Source organism: Gracilinanus agilis, chromosome 1 (genome assembly GCF_016433145.1).
Source record: "Gracilinanus agilis isolate LMUSP501 chromosome 1, AgileGrace, whole genome shotgun sequence".
Lineage (NCBI taxonomy): Eukaryota > Metazoa > Chordata > Mammalia > Didelphimorphia > Didelphidae > Gracilinanus > Gracilinanus agilis.
Window position 1 is genome coordinate 328775396 of NC_058130.1, and position 23913 is coordinate 328799308.

The following is a 23913-nucleotide window of genomic DNA, read 5'->3' on the forward strand; positions in this document are numbered from 1 at the left end:
GTAATTATAAAATTGTTCATATGAAAATAGATCTAGAATTCTGATTCTAATGAATCATGGACTTGATCATATGAATCATCATTATTACATGATTATAACTGGTTAAAGTACACCATCAGTATCCCATAGGAGCCTTCCCTGCTATCCCCATGCTGTTTATCACCTTAAATTACAATGTGTTATACTTATGTGTGTTCATATTGTATCTCTCCATAGGTATATGACATACTTTTTAAGGGCAAGAATTACTGTGTGAGTGCTTCATGTTTGCAGAAAGAGGAATAAATGAATGAATAGTATCTAGAATAAGGGAAATAACCATTCTTTTTGTACTAGGTCTACATCTGGAACACTGTGGTCAGTTCTAGTTGTCATATTGTAGAAGGATTATTGACACATTGCAGGTCATCTGAGGGTGGTTGAACAGGAGGGTACTGGACCCCAAAATCATGCATATAAGGATCATACAGAGGAACTGAATATATATATATATATATATATATATATATATATTTTATCTTTTTGTTTTGTTTTGTTTTGTTTTTAAACCCTTGTACTTCGGTATATTGTCTCATAGGTGGAAGATTGGTAAGGGTGGGCAATGGGGGTCAAGTGACTTGCCCAGGGTCACACAGCTGGGAAGTGGCTGAGGCCGGGTTTGAACCTAGGACCTCCTGTCTCTAGGCCTGACTCTCACTCCACTGAGCTACCCAGCTGCCCCCTATATATATATATTTTAGACTAGAAGAGAAGACTCATGTAAGAGCACAAGAAATCCACAGATTGAATATTTGAAATATTATTATGCATAGAAGAAGGATTAGATTTATTCTGCTTTGCCATAGAGGGTAGAACTAGGGCAGGTAGGTAGGCAGACTACCTTATAGTATGATAAAAATATTAAAAAATAAAAATTATCCTCAAAAGGAAAGATCTGCCAATAGTGCTGATTTTTCTTTGACTACTGGTTTTCACACAGAGGCTTTTGTTAAAGTTGTTATAAAGAGGACTCATAGGGAGGGTCCAGAAAACATCTCAGGTCCATTTCAATTCTTGGTGGATGATTCCCTATTTCCAAAGTACCACACTAAGAATATGAAATAAGACAAATAATGATGGAAATTATATTCTACGTTTCCATTACTTCTAGTTATTCGCTGTGAGGTGTTACAGGAATTGTTAAGTCTATCTTAAGGATATCTAGTCTTTCTGTAGTTTCTGTAGTGTTACTTTTCAACATCATAATAGAAATTGTTAAAGCATCATTTGTTCAATGGATAAACATTGTTTTTTTAAAGCATAGAAAAGCAAATTAGTTCTTTTGTATATTCCTATTGCCATTTTTTCAAGAATTTTTAAGCATTCAAAACTGAGAAATTATCATGATTATCTAATAATTAATGATGATGTATTGTCACTTCAGATAAATTTGCAAAGGAAGATGAGAGTCACTGGAGTTATTACTCAAGGAGCTAAGAGGATTGGAAGCCCAGAATATATAAAATCCTACAAAATTGCATATAGTAATGATGGAAAAAGTTGGGCAATGTATAAAGTAAAAGGAAGCAATGAAGACATGGTAAGATTGATTAAACTATATTAAATTTACATACTGTTATCAATTAGCAAAAGAATTTAATGTTTCCAAGAGAAACTTAAAGTTACTAATATCTAATAATGCATTTTTTCTATAAATAAGAATAATAAATTTGTACTTAGTTCATGTATGACTTCCTTACCACCTAATTGAGAGATTCATAAATACTTTGTCCCAATTTTACCCTAATCTTTATTATTATACTTAACCAATTTTCATTTTAATTAGTTTACCAGTAATTACCCATTATTTCAGTCTCAATTTAGTTTTATTACATTAGAAAGTTCCTTTTAACCCTACAGTAATACAACATATTGAAAAACTAACTAATATCCCAGTACTCACTGATAGTATATAGAGAAATCTCATGTTTTATAACCATATATTTCAAAATGTTAGGTGAAAATGTTTCTTAAAGAGTGATGGAAACAAATGCTTTCAAAAATTAAGATTTTGATGTGAAAAAGGTGCTAATATGGGCCATACTTATTATGATAAAGAAATGACCATGGGTTATCAAAGGTGTCATTGCAATCTAACTTGAGCTCTGGCTCTTTCTTCAAGTCTGAAGGGCAAGTTTAATGGCTGACTGCCTGCTAATCTGGAAGCAAACAAAAAATTACATGAATCTCTATGACCAGAAGATTGGACATTAGGTATTATCTCTTTTGGCCAAGTAACCCATGAAATGGACACAAATATATGCCAAATGGCATTCCTTTCTCTGTAACCATTTTCCAGGTATGCTCTGTCATTGATGAAGTAACAGAAGATGGAGCAGAGGATACTAGGAATTATTATTATTATTATTATTATTGTTATTGCCATCATCATTAGCTTTTTAATAATAGAGAAGTAGCAACCCTTTATTTTCCTACTCTAGAGAAGAAATGATCTTTGATTCTCCTTGATTACATATGTACACATTTGGGATTGATAATACAAACACCTTTATTTTTATTTTCAGAGCCTTAGTTTTGATTTGTTTTAAATGTACACATACTGTCTTTATCTTAGGTGTGTCATCACTTAAATATAACAAAAATCATATGGTTAAGTATAGGCAAATGTATTAACCTTTTGCTCAAGTTGAGCCCGAGTTATGGAATCACAGAATTTTAATTCCAGAACAGAATTTCTCTCTTCTAATTCAAACCCCTGATAATAGGTAAGGAAGGAGTATTTTTTTCTGGGGTACTACATTTAAAAGCAGAGGATGTATCCTAAATTCTATGCAATTTTGAACAAGATGCTTAACCTCTCTGAACCTTGATTTCCAACTATCAAGGGGGAAAATGACACTTGTATTATTTACATCTCTTTTTTTAGGATCAAAGAGGCAGCTACATGGGACAATAGAAATAGTGCTGGAGTCAGGAAGATTCATCCTCCTGAGTTCAATCTGCCCTTAGACACTTACTAGCTTTGTGACCTTGAACAAGCCACTTAACCCTGTATGCCTCAGTTTCCTCATCTGTAAAATGATCTGGAGAAGGAAACAGAAAACTATTCTAGTATCTTTGCCAAGAAAACATAAAATGGGGTCATAAAGAATTGGGCATGAATGAAAAACAACTGTGAAAAATTTGGGAGATCAAATAATATTTTTGTAAAGCACTTTGTAAAATATTTTTCTATGTAAATATGAGCTATTATTAATCTTTTTCAGATGAAAAATACTAAAAAGAAGAGTGGTTAGAGGACTAAGCTATGATCATTCTGTTAGTTACAGCCAAAGACATGAAAATCCAGGTGTTTTGAGAATCTGTTTTGAAACCAATTACACATATTTAATACTCTTATTATCTGATCTTACAACACCAAACAATATATTAAGACTTCTGGAGAAATTAAACAGTAGCTATGTAAATTAAAAGAAAAGATATAATGAGTATTTGGAAAATGGAAGGATGGCTCACATATTCTACTTGAAATGTATATCAAAAAAAGAAAAAGAATCACAATTTCATGGAATATTTCTTCACCATTTTGCAGTTCTTATTTGGTTCACAAATAAACAGATTGTAATAAAGATAATGTCAGACTTTACAATAAATGCATTGTAGAAGATGAAGAATAGAGAAAACCCTGAAAAGAATTTTAAAAATTCAGGAAATCACATGAAATTATACTTTGACACTTGGTGATTTCAATTTGAAAGTAAATATGGGGAGGTTGGCAAAGAGCCCTTTAGAAAACATGGCTAAGAATCATAAAGTGCAAAGAAATGAAAAACTAATGTACTGCCCCAAACCCTCACACAGAAATCAGTAAAGACTTTTTTTCAGAAAAAAAGATTTATTTGCTTTTATAGGAATTAAAATTAGAAGAAGCCTCAGGCTAGAATAGCCTCATTTATAGACATGAAAACAAGAGGACAAGAAGGTACATATTATATGGCAATTAATTCAAAAATCTTTGAAAGTTTTATACATCTAAAAGTCTTCTTTTTCAGCTCACCTATAGTTGGATAAATATCTCATTGTGTAGATTGCCTCAGTAACATCTTTATATCAAACCAGGAGGAGAACAAAGAGATGTGAAGTCTTACAAAACCTGTAGCAATTTTAAAGTAGTCCATTTCCACTGGCAATTATAACAGAACAATAGATGAATTCTATCAAATAAGTAGTTCCTGATATTCTATATGAGGAGATGTCAATCATGTTTCTGAACATCAAGTTGGAAGCCAAAACAGAGACCTAAGCAAATAAATTCAGAACTCTATGCTGGGGTGGGGATGGAGAGAAGCGATAAAATTTTAAGGCCACTCAAGTATCAGTTGTTTAAAATGTTACAGATAGATAAAGTTTACAATAGAAACAAAAATATTTGAGAAGATACGAACAATTACAGGCCAAAATATTTGTTATTTCATTACTATAAATCTTTAAATAATATAGAAGTGTTTTGGTAATTTGTTTGGGGAAAAAATAAAAAGGAAATAGGCACACTTTTACAAGACTTTCTTCTGAAGACTGCAGTAGGAGTCCTTATACTCTAAAATCCATATTGTAGAAGTTTTAATGGTCATTCATCCCATAATGCTCATTCCCTTTAATTAAAAAATGGCAACTTCCAAAGTGAACATAGGTCTTGTTATTCGGTTGCTAACAGGCCCTAGAAAATAATAACACTGACATAGTCAAATCAAAATTAATATTAAAGTCAAAGGGAAAAACTATTACACATTCCCAAGTAAGTATAGTCACATATGCTTTGAGTAATCTGAAGGAGACCCTCCAAACTCACTATTCCAAAAATGAATCAAAATGTGTTGTTAGAAACTTTAGTCTCTATACTTCATCTAAGACTGTCAATGAATCCCGTCAGTGCTGCCATAGCTCATGTTTCTTCTTTCTGCTTCATGGGGCATTAGTTACACTCAGGGTGCTCTGGTTACCTGAACATCCCATTATCATCTCAGGCACATCATAGTTTCTATTTTGTTGACTAATGACAAATAAACTTATATATAAACCCTATCCCCTTTCCTTGCCCCAATGCCTACTTATATCACTGGCACCTGGTCTTAGGGATAATGGAACCTTGGCAACTTATTCTATGAGTGATTACTCGATGAGCCTAGTCATTCTGTGATATACAGCCCTACTCAGAAATGCCTGCTACACATGTATTTTGGACAAGCACTGCAGATTGATGAGCTGATCTCAGAATTTAATAGGAGGCAACTGATGATGCATTGCATTTGGAAAACTGCAATACTTTTGATGATTCTGAACTATTCTCTGCTTACTCAAATTCTCTCTGTGATTATATCTGACTGAAAATCATAGAACATCCTAATTTCAGGGAAATCTTACTAATTTTCAAAGATAACTTTCCATTAGCTCTCTGGTATCTACTAATGATGCTACTCACCTATGCCTTTCAAATATAGGGAAACTGCTTTTGAGTGGGCTTTCCTTCCAGTCCACCTTTTGACCTACCTACATCAAGCTTTAAGGGCATTCCTTGACCCTTTTAAATCACCTGTCCTTTCTCAATAAACCTATCACTTTTCACTAATGGGCTTCTGGATTCATGGCTGACATTTGCCCAACCTATTACACTTTCCCTATCTCAGAGATACTTAGCTCATGACTATCAGTGGACAAACCCCATGCCCTAAATCTATGTCTACTCCCATATCTCCATCCATCTCAAAGAACTCCTCTTCCCAGTTTTTCAGTCCCGATCTACCTGCTTCTTCCACTGTGTCCTTTAAAATACCTATTCTATAATTAACATAACACACTTCTTTTCCCCGTAAAGCTCTTCTTTTCTTTCCTCTTCCAACTTCTGACATTCACTGAGCATTGGCCCCCTCCTGACAACTAATTTCCTAGACAATCTTTCTATAATATGACTACATTTTTCTCCTTTTTTTGTTTGTTTTTTTTTAAACCCTTAACTTCTGTGTATTGACTTATAGGTGGAAGAGTGGTAAGGGTAGGCAATGGGGGTCAAGTGACTTGCCCGGGGTCACACAGCTGGAACATTTTTCTCCTTTAACAGCTAACTGGTAGTGGTGGGGGAGTTGAAATATTTCTTGCATCTGTTTTCACTTCTTTTTTTCTTCCTTTAATTTCCTTTAATTTCATCACTCAGCAAAATTTATTTCTTTAAATGTCATGCAAACTTATCATCCAAACTCTGGATAGTTTCCAGAATCATGGACATCATTTAGTTCCATGCCTGGTTCTATCTCTCTCACTATACTCCCTTCCTGTTTTTTTCCCCTTTCTCCCTATTCTTCTCCCACCCCTATTCTCTCTCAATATCTCCCTCTCATACTTTCTACTTTTCCTACTAGTGGACTTCAAGATATAAAGATAAAGATATTCTTTCAAATAACTTTACTCTTCTGTTCCTCAATATTTTCAGTTCCCATAACATCCTCCATTCCACCTTAGCTACAGAGATAATATCCTTGATTTTGCTATTATATTAGATTTTCATGTTCATGAACTCTTAATTTCCTTTTTTCTGATCATAATTTTATCATTCCACATTTCTCTGTGCCTTATAACCTGTGGCCCTTTTCTTTGTCTCTACTGTAACATTAAATTTCTTTGCCTCCTCTCTACTTCCCCATGCCATCACTACTGCATTGTGTAAACTCTTCTCCTTTCCCAAACTTAATCCTTTAGTGAGGTCAGTTTAATTTTATGCTATTCTGTCCTGAATCTCCTTCTCCACTGTCCTAGACAAACTGCTATTCTAGATTATGCCCACTATCTGCCTCTTTCACTTTTATTCATATTATATTCAATGGAACTGGAGGAAGTCATAAAATCACATTGATTAACTCCAATACAAATTTATTTTATATACTGTCAATTGGATTATCGCTGTAGCAAAATGATCCTTCTACTCCCCACTAATTAATCCTACTTACCACACAACAGTAATTCCAAATTTTCTCATTTATTCTCAAGCCTCCATTCATTACTCTTTTAGAGGAGAACTTCCTTTCAAACTTTAATTTTAAAAAAATTGAGACTGTTCACCAATAGCTCTTTTCTTGCCTTATTCTCTTCTCATGTATCTCTGAAATTATCTCCTGCTATCTCCTCCTTCAGTGCAGTCTTTATGAAGTAGTTCTTATCAAATCCAACTCATCTAAAAATACCTTCAATATTATCTCACCCAATAGTCCCCAACTTTTTCTTATTATAATTACCAGTCTTGCTAATTTTTAGAATCTCCTTTTCAGCTGAGTAAATAATGTTGTTGACCAACATGCCATGCCCATATCTACCCATTCACTACTGTTAGCTATTACTCTATATCTATCCTCTCATTATCAGCCAAATTTTATGAAAAAATCATAAAATCAATACTTTCACTTCTCCTCTTACTCTCTCCTAAATCCTCTGCAACCTGGATTCCAACTTCATAATTCAACTAAAATGACTCTTTCCAAAAGTATAAGTGACTTCTCAATTACCAATCTAATGGCCTTTTAAAATCCTTATTATTCTTAATCCTTATATAATATTTGATACTTTCCATCAACTTCTCTTCAGTTATTTTCCTCCTTCCTCTCTGGGTTTTAATGACACTTCTCTTTCTTGATTTTCCTCCTTTTCCTCCTTTATAACTGTTTATTCTTAGTCTCCTTTGTCAGATCTTCTTTCCCAGTTAAATCTGCTAACTATGAGTACATTTCAGTGTTGTCTACTGAGCCCTCTTTTTTTCCTTTCAATGCTATCTTATTTGATGATCTAATAATCTCCCATGGATTCAATTATCATCTCTTTGCAGAAGCCTCCCAAATCTATATATTAACAGCTTCTTTTTTATGACCAGAAAAAAAAGAGGTATACCAGTTAAAAGAGAAAATGATTTACACATATTGATACAATCTCAATATTTTGTAAAATAACAAAAAAGAAAGCCTTTCAATGCATTGAGTGGATCCTCTAAGGAGGATTCGTGGAAGAAATGCATTAAATGAAAGAAAACAAAATTAGAAAGCATGAGAGAGTACTCACTTTAAATGCTCATGGATCTCTCAATGTGAAAATGTACCATATTGCCCTTTTCCAAATGTCAATTCAGATCATATGTTTTTACTTTTTTAATAAAAATGTTCAAATTTAAATATATATGTAACCAAACCTATTGGTTTAAATTCCTGGATTCATTAAATTTCATGTCATGGGAAAAAACTCATGAGGCAAAGTAGAAATGAAGAACTTTTCTAATACTAGAGTAAAGTAAGGAATGAAAGAAAAGACGCTGACAATGGTAGAGAAATAACACAGCAAGTTTCAGAATAGCATAAAAAAGGAAAACGAACCATTCCATCATTTTGATCATATATCTACATAACAGAGAGAACGAAGGAAATGATTTATCATTAGGTGAACTGGGGTAGCACAGATAGATTCACTATATGACTCAGAATCCCCTACCCCATTTTAAAATGAACATCAGAAAATGAGATATCAGAAACCCAAAAGGAAGAATAATTCTAAATTAAAACTTATAAATCTACCTATACTTCTATATTTCAAAGATCTTTAATTTCAATAATAAGACTACTCAGTCCACTTTGGCAGAGCTCACTTTTGAAAACTTAAACTTGATACCTAGATACTTGGTATCTAAACAAAACCTGAAGAGATACCATGCTTAGTTAGAACAGTCTAGATCACTTACAAACTTCTTTTTGGGGGTTTCCAGTGATCATGTAACTTTTTTTTTAATTGAGAATCTTCCCTCACTGGTATCCCCAACAAACTGGTAATGACCCTCTCTCCAAATGTTCTTAGGTAACAGTCAACCACCAAATTTAAATAAAGACCTTTAAAATTTTTTTCTTTTTTTCCCAGATTATGTGTCAGTACATTTTTAATAATCATTTTCTGACATTTTGTGATACATATTCTCTCCCTCTCAACTCCCTCTCCCTCTTTCCCAAGATGGCAGGTAGTATGATATAGGTTGTACTTGTGTTATTATGCAATACATATTTCCATATTCATCATGATGTGAAAGAAGACATATATCACACTAAAGACAAATTCATAGAAGCAATAAGTAAAGAATGGCATGCTTCTGTACTCAGACTTTCTCAATTCTTTCTATAGTAGTAGATAGTCTTTTTCTTCAAGAGTCCCTTGGAGTTGTCTCATAGGGACCTTTTCAGTTTAGTAGGACCAATGAAAATTGGCATTCTGTTGGCATAGCCTTCATTATCCTTCCCTAGTACTGTGAGGCATTGGGGGAGAGCTTTAATAGAATTGGAAACACTTCAAATAGCACCATGCAGAAATGAGGTTCATTTAAATGACATGATAAGGGAATCTATATCACAAGGGTGTGAGGAAAGAAAAGATACTGAAGACTTGTACCCAAGAAAGAATTGGAACAATACACATTAGAATCTTCTTAATTCAATTAGGATAATACACTATGGGACAAAAACATGTTCCCTTAATTAAGATTGTAACTATGTATTTGTTGTTCACTGCTATTAGCTTGGAGTTCAAGGGGAGACTCCTAAAAACATTATGTACTTGAATTAATTATCCAGTTTTATAAAGGGATGATCCAAGGATTTAGTATTTTTTATAAAGCTCCACAATAAACCAAAAGAGAAATATATGCAATTCATCATTTTGATCTTTGTGGTTTATCTCCCACAGGTGTTCCGTGGAAATGTGGACAACAATACACCCTATGCCAACTCTTTTACTCCCCCAATAAAATCTCAGTATGTCCGACTCTATCCCCAAGTGTGTCGGAGGCACTGTACTTTGAGGATGGAACTTCTTGGTTGTGAACTATCTGGTAGGATTCACATTTGCTCATATTTCTTTTAAAAAAATGATCATATCAAAGCTTTGATGTTAAACTACAAAAAAATTCAGTATGTATAACAATGCATATTTTGTACAAAATTTCAGGGGTATAATTGAATTATCTGCCTCAATTTCTTCTATGTGTTTGGATAATCAAAATGATAGCATGATGCTAAAGCACAGAATTAACAAAGGTTTGAATTTATGACTGCACAAAGCAAATGAAATATTCTTACTGTTTACCATGAACAGATTTAGACTTGTTTTCCATCATTTTTCAGATGTAGAAATGATTGATGATTTGTGACAAAGGTAAAGTAACTACTGAAATCTTACTTCTCAAGGTCAAGTAAGGTTTAAGATATACAGGAGGAAAATGTAAGTTTCAACTCTGTTTTTCACTGCAAGAACTCACTTCTTTAGATTCTATGGAAACATGTAAATTCATCATACTTCCCAAGAGGGCCATTGCTCAACACCAGAATTGCTACCATAAATTCATTTTGGGATCCTTCTTGGCTAGCTCCCTGCTTATTTTAAAAGAAGTGGTTATCAAGTTCAAGGATGATCTATCAAAGGACTCTGAGTTAAATAATTCTTGTCTCTCCAAGGGGCATCAACACTAGATTTAGACATGAAAACTTAATGCATTAATCTTGCTGTAGTCCCTTTTCAATATAGCACTAGATTGGAAAACAAATAGGAAATCTTGTCAAGGCATTTTGCTGTATGGGAATTTGGAGTCAGTGGTGGATTTCCTCGGCTAGAAAAGTCTTTGCCTGAGTAACCTGAAATTGTTTTGTTCAAATAACTTAGACAGTCACTGTAGTTACCAAGTGAATTGATACTAGTACCTTTTGTGCTAGGTCAGTATCACCTCAAAAATTCAATGAAAGTTCAAAATAACTGAAAAAGTCCGCTGTGTTCTAAGGAAAAATAGTTTTGGTCATTAAAAGCTGTTATTTGTGTTCTTGGTCTTTTTTTCAATGACTTCTGGTTTTTAAATGCCACCTTCATATTCTCTTTCCTTTCTTGGATGCATTCTTGAAGTAAGGAAAGGGATGTTTTCTGAATGTGAAAAATATATATAAAAAGGCATTCATTTTCTTTTATTTTTTAAATGAAATTTTAAAATGAAAATGTCTTAATGAAAGGAATTCAAATACTTGAGTCAGTTGAACACACCTTAAAACAACAAAATTTTTTCAGAGCATAGTTTAAATTTTAAAGAATTTAAAAAAACTGAGGGTGTGTTATGGTAAAATACAAGGAGTATTAGATTTGGAATTAGATGACCTAAGTGCAAGCCCCATCTCTCATGCATACTACCTGTGTAACAAGGACCAAGTCATTTTGTCTTTTTGAGACTCAGTTTCTTCATCTGTGAATTTTAGACTAGGTAGCCCCTCAAGTTCTTTCCAGATCTTGATAAAGACTTTTTAAAAATATGGTAGAATTATTGCTTCATGTTTCACCAGAAGATATCGCTGATATGCCTGTGGCAACAACATGCCACTAGTCTGCCCTAAGGCAATCAATGGAGAAAACCTTAGTTCCATGAAGGCTGTCATAGAAGCTTATTCTTTGGATACATTAGTAACTTTCCTTTCCTTGTTACTTTATTCAGTATCTTAACTCACGAGGGTCAAAGTATCATATAATGTATAATCACACACCCAAGGTATAAAGATATTTTACTTTTAAACTTGAGAACAAATCTCTTATGACCCTTTAAGAATTTTATTATCTTAAGAAAAAAGCCAAGCCACCTTCCCAAAAAACAAAAATTGAATTTGAGCTTGCAGTTATGAAGAAATAACTTTTAGCAGATGTTTTAAAAAGCATCAGATGTCATCTCTTTTGGTATAATACTTTTTTAGTTAAATATCACTTTATTCAGATCTTACCGACATGAATAAATGGGTTTAATTAGTTCCCCTGCATAAAATAATGGCGCTGAGATGGGAAATTAGTAAGAAGGGCCACATTGAAATATTGAGGAAGCTCAATGAACTCAACATATGAGGCAGCTAGGTGATGCATGGGTATGATGATGCCTAAAGTCGGACACACCTGAATTCAAATCTATCCTCAGAAACATACTAGTTGTATGACCTCGAGTAAGTCACTTAACCTCTACTTGCCTCAGTCTCCTCAACTGTATAATAGTGATAACAACTCACACTTTGCAAGGTTGTGAAGAGCAAATGAATTAATATTTGTAAAGCAGTTCACAAAGTATCTGACACATACTGGGTACTATGTAAATTATTATTTTCCCCAGTTCACCACAGAATTAGAATTAGAGTATAAAACTCCTTATTTACAATATGAAAGAGTGTTTGAGCTTTGGAACACAGGACTAAATGAAATCTTTCTAAACAGTCAGGTAATTTTCAGCTTCCTAATATGGAGTTTTTCAAACTGGTCATTAAAAGAAATATGTTGCTCCTTTATTAGATGAAAAGAGTAGCTTAAGTTGCATCAGTCGGTTAGACTAGTAATACTTGTCATTGCTGCCACTGTTAGAGAGAAGAAAGGAAAACATAAGATAATTCCATGACTGGGTTGAAAAAATAAAAACAAAGTCTTCCAAAATATATCTTTATTTTCTAAAATTTAGAACTTTTTTTATGTTTATTCGAGTGAGAGGAAAAGCAACTCATGTCTCTCATTTATCTGAATTCTTTTACACCTCAACTTCTTTCACATCTTTCAGACAATTGAGACTATAATGTAGATACATCACTTGTTTTTACAGCGTATGAGAATACATTCATGAACTTTCTAATTGGTCTCCCTAAATAGAATGACCCCCTGCTCTAATTCATCTTACTACCAACATGATTTTCCTAAAACATAGATCTCATCATGTCATCTTCTTCCTGAATAAAGTACAGTGGCTTCCTATTACATCCAGGATCTGACATAAAATCATCAGATTGGTATTAAAAGTCTTTGTTCTCTTTGTTGCCAATCATACTTCATATATCTAGCTTCACTGGGCTGCTCACTGTGGCTCACATACCACAACTCATCATACATCCTCTGTGCCTTCAGTGACCTTCCTCCTCATTCCTACTCCTGGTTTCTCTGGCCTCTTTCAAGACTGCTTCCATCTCACCTTCTGGAGGAGATTTTAATCAGACCTTTGGGCTCTTGCTAGTCCCTTCTATCTGAGATTACATCCTGTGTCTGGATCTATTTTATATGCACAGAGTGATTTGCCTTTTGACTCCTTGAAAGCAGGAACTCTTTTTCCTTCAAAAAAAGAATCCTCAGGACTTAACACAGTGCCTGGCATATAATAACTATTTAATAAATATTTATTGAGTTGATTTTTCAAAAGTTATTTCCATAAATATACTAAATGTTGCCACATATGATTATTTTTATTATTTTTCCAGATAACATGCTAGTACAATTATTAATAATTATTTTCTGACATTTTGTGATCCATGTTCTCTCCGCTCTGCTATTTCTTACATCTCCCCAAGAAGAAAGGTAATGTGATGTAGGTTATACATGTATCATCATATAATGCGTATTTCCATACTTCATGTTGTGAAAGAAGACACATCACTTACACGACAGAGAATTCAAGGAAGAACTAAAGTGAAGAATGGTATGCTTCAATCTGCATTCAGACTCTCAACTCCTTCTATTATTTCATCTTGAGTCTCTTTGGACTTGTCCTGGACCTTTGCATTATTGATGATAGTTGTCATTCACAGTCAATCATTGTACACTATTGTTACTGTGTGCAACATTATCCTAGTGCTGCTCACTTCACTTTGCATCACTACATATGTTTTTCCAGTTTTTTTTGTGATCACCTGGTTTATCATTTCTTATGACACAATAGTAATCCCCTGCAGACTATCATTAACTTGACTAAAATATTGAGGTGTGCATTTGAATGTCAGGAAAGACTTCCTATGTATTTGGGTTGTATTATCTGAAATGAGGGAGCCTATTCTCCCCACTCCTCTGCCTCAATATCTGCTTGGATGTTTCCTAGACAAAAAGGAGAAATCCTAAATATAAGGGGAAAAATTACTAACCACTATATGATGAGCAGACTAGACATTTATTAAGCATTCCTTATTCATAGCAATATGTTATTTAAGTGATTTAAGACATTTCGAAAATAATTTAAAATGTTTCATTATCATAATAATAGTCACCAAATATATATTCCTTTCCCAGTTCATGAGCTACTGACTTTCTATATGCTTCCAAAGAATGCTCATGAATTTCAGGACTAAATTCTTCAACATTTTTCTACCTTTCAACCTCAAAAATAAGTATTGGGATCTTAACAAGCAAAGCCAGAGAACATGAAAAAAAATGTAATTTCCAATCATGAGGATGTCAGAAAAGAGATCAGATACTGCTTGTCTCTTAACAGTTTTAATTAAAAATCATTTTAAACCATTTTACTCTGCCTTTTATCTTATCTCTTCCATTTAAATCCAACTTTTCCAGGATGAATTCTATAAGCAGCTATTTGAGATAATATGAAAATAGAAGGGAAAAAGAAATCACTAAGATAGTACATTGGAGTATATTCATTGAAAAGAATGAATCTCACTACTAAGTACAGTGGCAGTTTTCAATGTAAGAGTAGTGATTGTGGGGAATATAACTTTGTACTATGTGCACTTACAATAATGGTAGTATGGTACAGTGTAAATGAAAAAAAGCTTTTTTTTTAAAAGAAAATACCTCATTTTTAAAAAATGATGGGGGCTTCTGAAAATCAGGAAAACAGTTATGAGGCTAAGAGTAATGAAAATAGAAAAGGAATTTCAACTTTGTATCATTTTGCAAAAAATAAAATAAAATAATCTATCACAGTAAAATACTTTGAATTCTCTATCTTGCTTTCAATTTTTTTAAAATACAGGAGAATAAAATAGCTTCAATTGGCTATCTTGTTTTTCAATTTTATCCCAAAAATGCTCATTTGATTAAAGCTTTTCTGTAAGAATGTTGATATTTGCTATTTCCAAAGTTTAGGTTTCTCTTGCCTGTCCAAAAGTAGCTTAGAAAACTTCCAGAATTATAGATGATTTCTCTAAAGGAGCCTTCTTACTTTCTTTCAGGTTGTTCTGAGCCTCTGGGAATGAAATCAGGACATATACAAGACTACCAAATAACTGCTTCCAGCATTTTCAGAACTCTTAACATGGATATGTTCACTTGGGAACCCAGGAAAGCCCGGCTAGATAAACAGGGAAAAGTCAATGCGTGGACATCAGGCCACAGTGACCAGTCACAATGGCTGCAGGTAGTGTTTTCAAGATGTTTCTGGACATCTATTTACCCTCCCTCTCAAAGGCCATATTGATTAATCGAATAGTCAAGGCTATAGTAATTAAACTGATTGAAAATATATCTTCCTCTTGGATATAATTAAAACTAATTTTGAAGGATGCGTTAATTACATGGCAATATTTCTGTATGGTTTTCACTGATGTTTGTAGGATTTCATTCATGAAGTGTACCATAATACCATGTAGAGATCTCTTTGCCATGGGTTCAATGTGTATTTGCATTTTTAAACACCCATGTGCAGTCGTGAATTCTGTCATCTTTTGATTGTGTGTAGGAGTCCTAGTGTAAATCCAAACAGTACTAGATACACACTATTAATCCTTTGCATACATCCCTACTGTTGGATCTTAGTACTGTGACAATGTGATTGCTTTCCAGTCTCTGTGCTCATATATATAGGGAAAAATAGCCTCTATTGAGTTTTCTGTCATTTAAAGAATTGACAATATGTTGACAATATCAACACAATTGACAACTCAATCAGCAAAGTTTTTTAAAGAAATCTTCAGTTCACTTAATTGGAGAAGATTTTGAAGTATAGTTTATATCTAGAACAGTAAGAAAGAAGAATTGTGCCCCATTCTGGAACATACAGTATCTGAAAGATAACAATTCTATTCTTATTGTTTATTGATCTTTATTTCATATATATATCTATAGATGTATAGATATATAGATATATGAGAGCTTTCAGACTAGACTTTCAAGACATTTCTGTTATTAATTATTAAAAAACAAGTAAAACAAATGATGCTCATAACTCAGTATTTTTCAGGTGACATTCATATGAGGTATTCATTGCTGTTCAAGTAGAATTCAAGATTTTGATTGTGGCCTTTCAGAGAAGAATGTAGACCTAAAATTTCATTAATATAGGAAAATCCTAGTGAGGAAAATACTTCAGGAAGAAGAATTAGCAATGGAGATTAGCAATTGCTCTATGACTTATTGGTTTATATAATTACTTGTGGCACCCAATGTATTAGGCAACTTTCCCAGGGTTACAAAGACAGGACTATATGTGTGAAAAATAGGACTTGAGCTCCGGTATTTTTGAATAAAAGGCTAACCCCTTCACATATCATTCTATGCTGCTTCTTGTGTTTTATCCTAGGTCTCTGTCTTAAGTCCTCAGTTCTAAGCCTAAAGTCTAGGTATTCATTTTTCCCTGTTTGTCTAGTCTGCCTCCTGTATATAAACGAGGGGGCCTATCTATATATACTATACAGACTAGGCAATAAAAATTCTGAACTCCAAACTTCAAGGATTGGGCCTTTCAAAAAAGAAATCTAATTTGGGGAAGACACTTTTCATGTGAATCTTCCAAATGTGTTTATTTTTAGATTTCTGTGAAAGTTCCAACTTTATGGTTAATTTCTTTAGACTCTCAATTGCTAGATAAATAGGAGTGTATGTGTGAAATCCATTCATATAATTAAGTTTCCAAATATTAAATCATTTCCCCAGAACAATTCTGTATATGGAATATTGTTTTAATTTGTAAGAATATTTGAAATAAAACCAAACTCTTCCATATCTCACAAATAACCAAGAAAGTTTGATGATCTGAAGTCATAACTACTGCCACTTCAAAGAAATAACCTGGAGGAGCACTGCCCAAATAATTTGTTTAAATTATGTGCTAGTTTTAAAAGTTATTGTCTTGATCACAGAATCACAACCACCATTTTGTTAAAGATGACTTTTTTTACCCACTCAGTCATTTTCATGCTCACATTGCTCTATTCTATTTAATAAATTAATGAATGCAAAAGCATCATTAAAAACATAGGCCAAACTTGTGCTAAGCTTTGAGCAAACACATAGAAAAATCAGGACAGTCCCTCTTTTAAGGAACTCATCACCCTGGAAATCTACAGGGCAGTTTTCAAGTTCTAGATGTTATCTTATGCCATCAGAAGATACAGGCATCATAGAAAGTAAGTACTAGAAGATTTTTGAAGTCAATGGCAAGAGACTACATAAGAAGGAATGCCTTTTAATCTATTCAGAAGAAAGGAATAGTATTGGTAACTTTCAACTCATTTAAAGCATGTGAGTAGTCAGAGAGCCTAGATGAGTTCTAGATCATTCTGGAATTGTGGGGAAAGAGTGAAAAAAGTTTTCTTACCTCCTAGAGTTCTGGGATGGATTCTGGACAATCAGCATTTGGGAAGGGGAATGAGGGCATATTTTCTCTCAGTATAAGGGTATGTTTCCCCAGGAATGGGTATATTTTTTTGTAAGTAAAACATAGAAGGAATCTTCAAGGCAGGACAAATTGACATCTTGTATTTTAGTTTTATTTTTCCCTTACTGTTATGAATGTCATGGATTTATGAATATATTAAAATATTTTTCTCCAAAGATAACATGCTCAGTATCACTATGAGTTATATTTTTATCTAACATTTTGATTTTAGAATTAGTTTCTATATTCATAAAAAATACCAGGAAAAACAATATAGTTTAAGCATTATTTTGACAAAGGTCAACTTAGAGAGTTTATTCCTCTGAAGTCATAAATTTCTTTTATATTTTGAGCTAAATGCTCAGGCCCCAGCTGTACTTGTAGTCTAGAGGAAAAGTCATAGCCAATGTTTAAATTTTGGACTTCATTGTCAGTGTGTTGAACCTTTCAGGAAATTCCCTTTATGAACTTAATTATGGGACCTTCTAATATGGATGAATAACTTTGTTTTAATTTTTTCTGATTTAAGTAACTTTTCTAGAATCAAATCAGGTATGACTTAGAAAAACAACTATAAATTCCCAAGCATGAAAGAACAATGACTTGTGTGATATACTACAAGAATTACTGTTCCAATTTACATGTATAATGACATTAGAACTTTTTTCTCCTTATTTGTACTATTAGTATTATTTTTCCTATTGGTACAAGTTTTCTCCCTTGATTCACTGCCATTTATGCCAGCACAGGACACTGATGTCCACCAATAAATAGAAAGTCCCAAAGCAATGGGCTTTTGAACACAAATTATATTGTTATTACTAGAATTGTAAACTGATCTCTTTCTGCAAACAGTTTACTACCCCTTTCTTTTTGTTTTCTACTAATTTTGGTGAATAACACTTTTACCTTTTGATATGAATTCAGAATTAGCAACTAAATCCATGAACATATACACAAATACACAGCATACATACAAATAGAAAATTATGTGAAAAGAGCCAGATCCAAATTCAAGAAATATTTATTGTTACACATAAAATTTATGCTATTACTGATTTTCATTTTAATAAATACAGAAGAGACTATCTTGAAGGGCATTGTTGCCTAAGGATTCACTAATATTGCAACAGAAACCTTTCCTAACAATAGTCACCATAATTTCCCATGCATTGAAATTTTTTTTATTTTTGTGCATTTCTTTATATACATGTGAATGTACATATTGACTACCTTATTAGAATGTAAGTTCCATCAGGCCAGAGACTGTTGTTTTTTAAATTTTACATTTATTTATTTGTACGTTTGTTACATTAAAATATCTAGTCAAATCCCTCTCCTTAACTCATAGAGAAGGCATAATTTTACAAAAAAAATATATATATATGTATATATATATATAATTTGAAACAATGTTTTACTTATTTCTATTTATATTCTATTTTATATCCTACTTATTTGTCAGTTCTTTCTCTGGAGGTGGATATACACAAGTTGTTCTTCAAAAAATATTTCTCTTGCTGTATATGTTCTCTTGATTCTGCTTATTTGTAACTTCATGTAGGTCTTTCCATCAAAATCTTTTGCCACAACTTGTTTCGATGTTCCCTAATTGATGGGCAGCCCTTCAATTTCTAGTCTTTTGCCACCACAAAAAGAGCTGCTATAAATAATTTAGCACATATATGTTCTTTTCTTCTTTTTCCTCAACATCTTAGGAAATTAAGCAAATAGTCGTTTTGTTGAGAGAAGAAGTATACATAGTTTTATAATTCTTTGAGCTATTAGGGTTAAAATAGAATTGGGATTTAGTTTTGGGGTTTGGTAAGTTAGTGTGCCTAACTGACTTGGAGGTCTAGGTAGAATTTTTTTTTAAAACCCTTACCTCCCACCTTAGAATCAATACTGTGTATTGCTTCAAAAAGGTAGAAGACTGGTAAGGGCTAGGCAACGGGGGTCAAGTGACTTGCCCAGGGTCATATGGCTAGGAAGTGTCTGAAGCCAGATTTGAACCCAGGGCCTCCCATCTCTGGGCCTGGCTCTCAATCCACTGAACCATCCTGCCCACCTACTGCCCCTCACCCCAGTAGAATTTTGAGCAAGTTCTTGGTAGGAATTCAGAGACCTGAGGAATTGGGAGTTCTGTTGAGCATAATTGCCTTTTTTTTTAAACCCTTAACTTCTGTGTATTGGCTCATAGGTGGAAGAGTGGTAAGGGTGGGCAATGGGGGTCAAGTGACTTGCCCAGGGTCACACAGCTGGGAAGTGGCTGAGGCCTGGTTTGAACCTAGGACCTCCCGTCTCTAGTGCCTGACTCTCAATCCACTGAGCTACTGAGCTGCCCCCCTAACTGCCTTTTGATTCATGACTGGGAGATTTCCTGTTCAGAGAGGAGGCTGGAAAGCTGAGCTCTTGGGAATTCCTTGACCAGGTTGACAGTTCAGAGAGGAGAGAAAGTTGGAGGTTTGGGAAGAGCTTGAGAAGGAATACCAATAGTTGAGAAGAAAGAAGATCTGTGTTACTTTGGATGTCACTGTGGAGTGGAGACAGGGTTTTAGGCCTTACAGGCCAAGAAGCCTACCAAGCAGAGAGATCAGCAAGGCCCAGAGGTGAACAACTACAAGAAGGCAGATAATTTTAAATTATACAAAGATAATACTATTAGAAATAGGCTCATTTAGTTAGAATTTGGCTTTTAAGAATAGCTTAAGAGGTTCAGAGGAAAAAGTCCACAAGGACTAGTGGATATAGGATAAGAAAGAAACCCCTTAGAATTAGGGAACTTATCCTGTAAACCTTTTTACCTTTCCTTTGAACCTTTTCAAGCTTATTGAAAGTTTTTTTGTTTTGTTTTGTTTTTTTCTAAATTTGTCTCCACGTCAGTTCACTCTACGTAGGCCAAAGGCAGTTACATTGAACATAAGCTAAAACCAGCTCAGCTTCAACTGACAGCTGGCTGGCCCTGACCAACAATCAACTTATCAAAGACTAAAGATACTGTGTTACAAAATATACTTAACAGAGCATTATTCCAGATTGCTTTTCAAATTGGTTGGAGTTCTGCCAACAGAGTTTATGTCCCTGTTTTCCCACATCCCCTCCAACATTTGCCATTTTGCCCTTTTATCATTTTAACTACTCTGATATATGTGAGATTATATTATCAGAGTTGTCTTGATTAGCATTTCTCTGATCAATAATAATTTAGAGCATTTTATATGGTTTTATATAGCTTTAATTTATTCATCCAAAAACTCTGTTCATATCTTATGATCACTTAATTTTTACCTTTGATTCTCCAAAATGTGGCATAATGGTTGGCATATGGTATATGTTTAATACATATTTGTTGAATGATTATATTTTAACCTTATCCATAATTATAATTCTGTGTTCTAATGAAAGCCTATTATACATAGTCCATTTTTCTGAAATCTGAAACTGATATAAAGTATAGATTCTTTAGAAAGGCTACTACAGTTTAAATCTTAACCCTGATGAAAGGAGGAAAAAATATATTGTCACCTGGAGAATGACATGCTGGTCCTTTCCAAATACCATTCCCTAAAAACGATCATCTATATAATATTTCAGACAAAATTTATTAGTGATATTAATAGTGTTGTTAAAATGTACAGTGCAGAACTGACCTTTTCAAAATTGCATTTGACTCTGTAAAACTTCATTTCAATATTCATTTTATGGAAATGTTTATGGTAATAATTGAATTTGTCTTGGATTTAAGTCAGGCAGTAGAAAACCAGATTTGTTTCTGATTTTTAATGTAGTATTTTAGCTCTCAAATTCAGAGCACCTCCAAAAGCATTGCTTTCTCTTGGGTTGTGCTCTTTGTCACCCTTTATGCAGGGTAGAACTGGAGAAAAGTCTTTCAAGAAATGAATGACCTCCAGGACTCCAACAAGTATTAACAAATATTTTAATTTCCACTTCTGATTTCAACATTTTATATGTAGGATATATATCAATCCTAAATGAAATGCTGAAATGTTGGTAAGCTATGTAAAGTTATATGGTTTAATTACAATATGCTGAATATTTTGTTTGTCCTATGGAATCAATATTATCTCATCTCTAACATAACCTGGCATGGTCACTACTAAATGAAACAAATGATTTTTTTAACTTACAAGGATATAAATTAAAATTAGAAAGTTTTTGAATGTTATGAATGACATGAGGTGTCATTAGAGAGTAAATAGGGAGCTAGCCTCAGAAGCAAGAAGAAGAGAGTTCAAGTACTTCATCTGAAAAATTCTGATTCTTTCTACAATTTTAAGTGGCAGAGAAGGTGCTAACATGCATTAGTGAAAGGAATTTATACATGTAGGTGTTCTCAATACCAATTAAATAATCCGAATCTCTATAAACTTGGAAGGGATTATTATACTTTGAAGAGTGGAAGGAAAACTCAGGTATTATGCTACAAAGAAATAATACTTGATAGCCAAAAAAGTGGAAAAAAATGAGTAGAGTAATTTTAAAGGAAAAAAAATCTATAAACATGTAGGAAAGGAAATAGTTAATTAATGCTAACTACATCAGCAGAGTATAGAAATCATAATGTACCACAACCTGAGTATTTAAAAAATGTTAGTGATTAGTAAAATCCAAATATGACATATAGCTATGGAATTTTTTGTTGTTTTTCCCCTTAGATGGCAAAACTGAGGCAAGAGAATAAGCAACTTGCTTTGGGCCACATAGCTACTTAATGATACATTTAGACCTAAAATCTTAATATCTAACTCCAGAGAACCAAAATATTTGATTTCATTTCTAGACAGCTTAGAAAAAGGAGGAATGATATTCTCCTTACAGAACCTTGTTTCTAAGATAGTGCTTTCACTTGAAAAAAAAAGATATAACATAATCTTGGAGAAGAGATCTAAAATATAATGATTTTTTAAAATTGAAGTTAATTTTTCATTTTTGCTTTATGAATTATGCACATCATACATATATCTCTCATGAAAAAGTCAGATATTTCACTTTCCTTAATTTTTTAAATAAAAGAATTCCAATAAATGGGAATATTAGGTACATTTCCACAAAAAAAATCCTTCCTTCCTGTCTCTTCATTATAAAATTAGAACTGTATTCCCATGGGCAAAATTCTCCCATCAGTTGAGTGGAACAAAGTGATGAGAAAGAGGTTTCAATAGTTGATCTCCTCCTGGTTTGATGGGCAGTTCAACAAAATGTTTTTCTACCTCTGGGGAATTACAGGTTCTACCTAGTAGTTCACTTTTCCTTACTTTACTTTGGGGGACCTTGCCTGTAAAGCAACATTCAAGATTACTAGCTGCTATCCTCCAGCTCTGAATCTAAGATTTAGTAATATAACTTCATCACACGAGTTCTTGATTCTGTAGTTATTGCCTTATTGCCCATATTTTCAGGATGGATTTCTGACCCTTTGGTACCCAGGCTGTTTGCTAAAGTACATTGCCTTGTGCTGTTCTTCAGATCATATGAACTTCCTCAGCACCATGAATGTCTGCCTTTTCTTTGACTTAGCATCTTGACTTCCTCTCCATGTGTCCTCACTATTTCTGGTTGCACATTTTTATTGTCTGTCTTCTATTGATTTCTAAACCCAGTGTCCCCTGCATTAGAATAGAATGCCTATTTGCTATCAATTTATTTCTTTTCTCTAATTTCTAGTGTTTAATTTTGTTTCATTGTTTTCAGTCATGTCTGACTCTTCATGATCCTATTTTGGGTTTTCCCAGGAAAGATAATGGAATAGTTTGTCATTCCCTTCTCCAGATCATTTTACATCTTTACATCATGAAATGCTTCATTTGAGAAAAGCTTTAAAAGGCTTATATATGGTAAATACTACATAGCTTTATAAAAAATGAAACAGATGAAAGTTTAACAGAAAAGGAAAGGTACGAATAATAATGCCTAGCATTCTTCATATAATACTTGAAGGTTTACAAAGCGCTTTAAAATAATATCTGCTTTTATTACCATAATAACCCTGGGAATTGAGTGCTATTATTATCCCCATTTTATAGATGAGTAAACTGAGGCAGAGAGGTTAAGTGAATCGCTATCTCTATCTAGCTACCTACCCACTTGTTCATATTTCAGATACCCAAAGTCATTCCTACATTTTCTGTTACATTTAAAACACTGACTCTTCACTGTCAAGCTCCAATTCAAAATTAGTATACATTTAGGAGAAATAGCAATAATAGAAATAGCTGACAAACAATTGAAACATCAATTATGAAAACTGAAATGTTATTAATCATTTTAAAAATTAGTAATATTCTGTAGAAAGGATATAAACACTAGATATAATAATTTCATAAATAAATGAAACTACTATAAATCAACTGGCATAACAAGAAGACCAAAAGAGCCTTAAAAATCACCTTAATTAGCAAGCACTTCACTTACTTGGTGACTAAGGGGAGATGACAGACAAAGGTAATACT

At 33.3% G+C, this 23913-nt stretch overlaps 1 protein-coding gene across 1 annotated transcript in view; it reads left to right on the forward strand.

The window, feature by feature from the left end:
• The window catches only part of EDIL3 (EGF like repeats and discoidin domains 3), a 516255-nt gene that overhangs the window by 357153 nt on the left and 135189 nt on the right, over nucleotides 1–23913 (forward strand). The window contains exons 7-9 of the mRNA XM_044680592.1: nucleotides 1424–1579; nucleotides 9757–9901; nucleotides 15021–15205. Coding sequence (XP_044536527.1) covers nucleotides 1424–1579; nucleotides 9757–9901; nucleotides 15021–15205 — 486 coding nt within the window. The remainder of the gene's footprint in view (nucleotides 1–1423; nucleotides 1580–9756; nucleotides 9902–15020; nucleotides 15206–23913) is intronic.